The 6,654-nt window shown below is 34.6% G+C and overlaps 1 protein-coding gene across 1 annotated transcript; it reads left to right on the forward strand.

The window, feature by feature from the left end:
* Positions 1 to 5,614: 5,614 nt before the first annotated feature.
* Positions 5,615 to 6,316, forward strand: LOC138305001 (uncharacterized). Its single transcript, XM_069245417.1, has one exon. The coding sequence runs from the start codon at positions 5,615 to 5,617 to the stop codon at positions 6,314 to 6,316; it is 702 nt and encodes a 233-aa protein (XP_069101518.1).
* The last annotated feature ends 338 nt before the right edge of the window (positions 6,317 to 6,654 follow it).

Here is a 6,654-nt window from a genome sequence, read left to right on the forward strand (position 1 = left end):
CAAATGGTCAGAAAAAAATGTATGATATCTTATTAACACGTAATTTATGCATTGTGAAAGTTCTTGTTTTATGCCTTATTCAGGTCTACATGAAAACATACCTGCAGAAGTCACTTTCCAATTCCCAATAACACTGTAGAAATATAAAATGATATTGTAAACCACAACGTGACTTCATGTTATGACCGTAAGAACCCATTTCATTGCATTGTAGACTTAAACACATTTGTATAATGATTTTGGCAGTTGTCAAAATTTGGCAGTAGTCAAAATTCATTTTCAACTCTTCTTTGTACATGTAAAATGAACACCGATGATATGTAAGTATTGTATTTCTTTAGTGGTGTATACCATATTAAATGCTGTTCTTAATAATTGGTGAGAGTACGAAACTTATGGCAGATTTAACTTTAAAATGTTTTTTTTTTAACTTAGGCATTTGACTTTTGAAAACGTAAACTAGTCTGCTGTAAATCAATTAATAATGTTGATAAATAATATATTATACATTTAATTTTAAAGCATACTGGAAGAGATTTCACAAAAATCCAAATGATTTTGAAAAAGATTATATCTGTAATGCACGTTATAGTCATATATCATTTCTGATGTTTTAATAGATGAAATTGTTGTTTATTTACATCAGCTGGTTTAGAGTACATGTAAATGTCAGATACGAACTCGAATGAAAGCGACCGTACACCATATCTATTTATCAAATAAAACTGCATGCATACATGTACAGTAATTGTTAGCTTGCTTGTCACAACATGCAAACAAAGTTAAAGTCATACATTTCTAAAATTGATAGAACTGTCTTACTTTCCGCATCGGTTCGAAAGAAATTAGAAGAAACTTTGTTCTTAGGCCTTATTAGGCCTACACATTTACCCATAACATCGGGTCAAAGTACTGTTAGTTACTGAGGACGTACGTCTCTGAAATGTCAACTCTTATCATACAAACGAAACGAGTTTATATTGTCACATGATACGGTACTTTAACACTTTGAAGCTTATTTTTTCGTTTTGTACGTATATAACTTACATTGTATTTCCACATGAAATTAATATAATTTCTATATCCTATCATGGAATCAGTGACGTACATAAATATTATACAAGTAGTCTGGAGTGACTTTCAAAATAACTACAAGTAGTCTGGAGTGACTTTAAAATAACAAATAAAATTTTGGGTTTAACCACATGATAACGCACAGTGGCATATATGTATAAGTATGCGATGGTTTAAATTCAATGATCCGTTAGGCCTATTGATTCTGTCTATATGAAAGATAATCTAAACAAGCTTCTGTGTGACTAAGATCCTGTCACTTTCAGGTCGATACCGTCTACCCAATACACGTGAGGTGCTCTGTCTTCCTGATCCAGGTAAGTCTGATAGATAAGTAATCAAAACACATATATAACCACCATTGTTACATTATCAGTCGTCCACTGTCTATAATAAACGTGTTTAAAAGTAGTCTTGATACGTGTAGATCTCCTAAACGCTTGAACGTTACACAATATCAACAGCAAAGTTTCGAATACGCAAACAGGCCTACATTAATGAAGCTAAGATGACAGATTTAGGGCAACTGCAGTTTAATACTAGATAATAAAAGATGAAGATGATGAAAAACGCATTTAAATCGTGCTACAATTAATGTATCTGATCGTAAATTGAAGGGTATGTTTCTAACAGGATGCAACAAAATCCCTCTCTAATCTATGAACATGTAGCACGATTCACGCACGTTTTGCCATCTTGGATTTTTTTAAATTTTTTTAATTTTCAAACAGTTTACACAGTATATATAAATGGACACCAACACACAAACACTTGCATACGCACTCACTCACAAAACTTAAAAAATCAAGTTGTACGTTATGATACATCATATATAAAACATTACATAGCATGCCATGGTGTTAGGACCTACCCTGCAAGTAATAAGCATGTATGTGTACTAACATGACACAATACACACACATGCATGCAAACTTACATACATACGTGCATGCATGCATAGGTACATGCATACAAACATACTCTAACAACACATGTGTACACAAGCATACACATCTACATATGCACATATGTACCTATACATGCATATGATATATACACTACTGCATGATGTGCATGTATACATAATGCAAAACATATGTGTACATATATATGCATAAGCGTCATGGCAGTGGCATTGCATAACACACAAATACTTAGCATACCAGAACATATATAGCACCATAACATATATACATTTACACTTATAGATATATCCATAAAAACATTTTGTAAATATATTCACAACTATCTTCAGAGTGGTCGGGTCAATTGCAAAGTCTTTTCATGTAAATGGACAATTCAGTTTAAGAGAACATAAAAATTTGCATATATTTATTATATATAACAAACCAGTTCTAATGGAAATTACATTATTTGGTTTTACTGTGATGTGCCAGAAAAGCCCACTGTAGTGAAATGTATGTGAAATGATTACACATTGTGGGCGGACGTCTTGTATGTCGAACCCTAGCCCTTGCTAGTGTAGTAAAGAAAGTTTTGTCTAGAACTACTCAAATCACTCTTACAGTAGTGTGTTAACGTTATTAGCTGCATAATCTCGTCTTAATGTAATTTCACCAACTCCACAGTGGCTATATGTAATGTATTTTATTAATGTACGTGACTTTCGCTGCAGTATGGGTACAGCATACATGTTTTACCTGCTTAATCGTATTGATCAACGATTTGGAATGTCAACGGTATCAATCTTAATACTGAACAATGTCGTGGTACATTTGTATTTGTCAATATTTCTTGTTATATGTTTCATAAGAAATATAGAACAATACATTTATGTCATGTTTTGCTTTGTGGCTATGTAACATAATTAGTCTCATTGCATTGTCCCTTTAACTATTTAGGAGATAAAAGAAAGAACCAAAATATCTAAGCTCTCTTACGTGCAGTGAGTCGTGCACGATTTCGATTAGAATCAAATATATATTTGATAAGTTCGTGTTTTAAGATTATTGGGTCAAGGTCAAAGTCACTGTTATTGTTTGAAGAAAAAATAAAAGTTGTAAATGTGTATGTATACATAATCAAATATCTTGATAAGTTCAAGTTTCAGAGTAATCGGGTTAAGTAAAACTTCTCTGTAGAAGTATTTAGATAAAAAAATAAACAAAAAAACAATTTCGTTTTAATATGAATCTTAGAATCCACTGATAATAAAGAATCAAAATATTTTGATAGGTTCGAGTTTTAGTGATTGGGTCAAAGTCGGGTTTAGAGCCACCCTTACCCTTTCAATGAAAACATTTATGTATAGAATATTTTACAGCGCTTATTTTGGCTCAATGTTTTTATTGAATATCACTATTATATAATATACTCATCACATGGAAAGAGATTCAAAGATATCGGAGACGTTTGAGTTGTAGGGTTATCACCTGAATTGAAATTCAAAAGATATACGTGTATAGTTTTGAATTTGAATGATCGTAATGGAAATATAAACAATAAACTGTTACCAGATTGGACATACAGTTGATATATATGCATCCCATTCATCAGAAAGGTAAATACATGTATTCATGGCGCCCTAACGGGCGCCATTCTATTTATCTTCCTTCCAGATGGGGTTCATATCCACTGTATGTGATTGTCCAATCTGGTAACAGTTTATTGCTTAAATGTATTACATATATATAGAGAGAAAATATCTTTAGAGCCAAACGCCTGTGGTACAAGCTTAAGATCGGATCAAGGTCAAGAATTACAGTATTTCATAAAAGAAAGCAATGCCAACGCTCTCACAGCTTTATTTCTTCATTGATTTCCACCTACATTTACTTTACGTTGATATACAGAATCAAAACGTCTTGGACAGGTTCTATAGTCACCGAGTCAAAGGTCACTGTTACTATTTTTGTCTTATTAAGTCATGGTCACAATCTTCTCTGTTTTTTCGTCAGTGTTATCTTACGTAGGTTTTATTACAGCAAGTGTTCTTAATCAATTTTCATCAAAATCAATTTATGAATCGACCGATAGGGGAGCAAGTTTAGCATTATGACTGCACGTCCCAGAGTTTACAACGTAGTATGTAATTGATTTCTGGATAAGAGATCGGTGACAAATTGTATTTTTGTTATTTTGAACCCGGATCTGTCAGCAAACTTTACAACTCCACAGTCTGCACAACCACGCATCTTTCATGTTTGACATTAGATATGATTAATGTTACGCAAGACCGTGTTACTAATGCGCGCACTATAGACTCAAACTGTTTTTAATTCATTAGCATATTTCTCATAAATATTCCTGATTCATTTGTGAATTTCTTAAAGAAAAATGATCAGCCCAGTTTTACATTAAAAAACACAAAATGTTGAATATTCATTGTCGCTAGTGAAAACTTCCTTGAGGTGGAATACCTAACGATAGTTAATGTCGCTAAAGTTTTATCAACTAAAACATACATGTATTTCTCTCATACCTACTCGTGTATGTCGTGTACATGTATTTCTCTCATACCTACTCGTGTATGTCGCCTGAGGCTGTATTGCAATGGCTATCCATGCAATAAAGCCTCATGACGTCACAGCGTTAAAAATACTATTTTTTGGGTAAACTTTTAACAACATTTTTCAGAAACTAAGCTGGATTTACTTTAAAAGATAGACACAATAGGAATTGAGTTGAAATTATCACTCAATTTTCATATATGGAGAATTGCCTTGCAGTCCCGTTTTCTTTCGAATTGATTTCAAAATGGCGGAAAATCACAGTAATAAAATTGCAATAAAACGTCGAGGTATGAGAGAAAAATACTCTTTCATACATGGATATGAAGGATAGGGATATTTTACCTGACAAGCCTTGGGTTTTACAACATTTTGTGACCCTCGGGAAGAATATCCCTATACTTCATATCCACATATGAAAGAGTCTTAATATATATATTAATTGTTGGTTAAATCTCGTACCAGGTCCCTGTGGTTCTTATGAATGTCCTTATTTTAGTCGTATAAATGGATGTACGATTTATAATGTAATTATATCACATATGCAAATAAAAACAAAACTTTTTCCTTAAAACAATCGGATACAAAGTAAGATAGTTCATGGCATAAATACACTAGAATAAATGCGTTAAGTTAAATTAAATTTAAAAATCAATCATTAAAGATGTTCCACCGCTGACAAATGGTATTTTTTCACTATCAAAAACAGGAGCAGACAATTTAGTATTTTTCTTCTGTTACAAAAGTTACTTACTTTACACCATTACCACAATTGAAAAGTTTGAGCCTCTAATTTCTTCAAGTTAAAAATATGAAAAATAATTAATTGCATCCCGTAAAAAATTACGTGGCACTATATTCTATATGAAATGAAGTACTGATTGCGCATGCACCAAAGGCGAAATAAATTATTTTATATTATGTTTTGTGTTAATTAGACATATATATACACAATTAAACACAAATTATTCTCGAATGACTAATATCATTATGCTCTCTCGGCGGTGGAGCATCTTTAATGTACAATATACTTTATTCTTTTTCTGCCAAGGTTACTAGTTCGTGGCGATATGACGGAGGGACACTTACTTAGCGGTTCCCGCTTTGATCTGTACGTGAAAGCGTCAAGTGATGGGACTGGTCTTGGAGACTGTCCGTTTTGCCAGTATGTGCTGATGTATGCCAAAGCTTTAGGCATCGGGGACGGCAAGTTCAATGTACATTACATCGACACTGGGAATAAACCCGAATCGTTCACCAAGCTCAACGACAAGGGCACCGTGCCGGTTCTGGTAGACAACCACAAAAAGCAGACACTTACAGATTCCACGGAGATCGCAAAATATCTACGGGAACAGTTTCCTGGCAACGATCCACTCTCTGGTTACAGTGGACCAGACAGAGCTTTCTTTGGTGCTGTTCTTCCTAAACTCGCCAAGCTGTTGAAAAACAAGGATGAAAATCACGATTCTGAACAATGTAAGGCTGAACTCATTGATCAGCTTAAAACAATAAACGACTACCTGGAGCAAGCCTCTCCTGACAGAAAGGGTAGTTACATTGCCGGCAAGCACGTGAGTGAGCTAGATTGTGTATTTATGCCAAGGTTGCGCCATCTGGTGGTGGCGGGTGGGCACTATGAAGGTGTCGGTATCGAGGGTTTTTTGGCTTTGAGGGATTATTTTGACAGTGCAATGTCCTGTAGTGAATTCACGTCCACGTGTTGTGAAGAGCAGGAGATCGTCAAGGGCTGGGCACGTCACCGAAAATAGGATGCCTGGGCACGTCACCGAAAATAGGATGCTTGGGCACGTCACCGAAAATAGGATGCTTGGGCACGTCACCGAAAATAGGATGCCTGGGCGTGTCACCGAAAATAGGATGCTTGGTCGCGTTACCGGAAAAGGATGCCTGGTCACATCACCAGAAATAGGATTCTACATAAGCGTCAGAAATCTGGGAATTTGACGTGAGAACGTGACCGAAAATGACAAATGAAGTAGAACCATTAATAGGAAACCATTTTTCATTTATTCTTGTAACTTGCACTATGGTAGGCCGATATGCAATACAGCGTCTAGAGGACTCGAGAACGCAGTTGAGCATACAT

This window comes from Argopecten irradians, chromosome 12, assembly GCF_041381155.1.
Source record: "Argopecten irradians isolate NY chromosome 12, Ai_NY, whole genome shotgun sequence".
Lineage (NCBI taxonomy): Eukaryota > Metazoa > Mollusca > Bivalvia > Pectinida > Pectinidae > Argopecten > Argopecten irradians.

Excerpts from the sequence above, each read along its gene's own strand:
- LOC138305001 (XM_069245417.1), top strand. The coding sequence starts at position 5,615 with ATGACGGAGGGACACTTACTTAGCGGTTCCCGCTTTGATCTGTACGTG.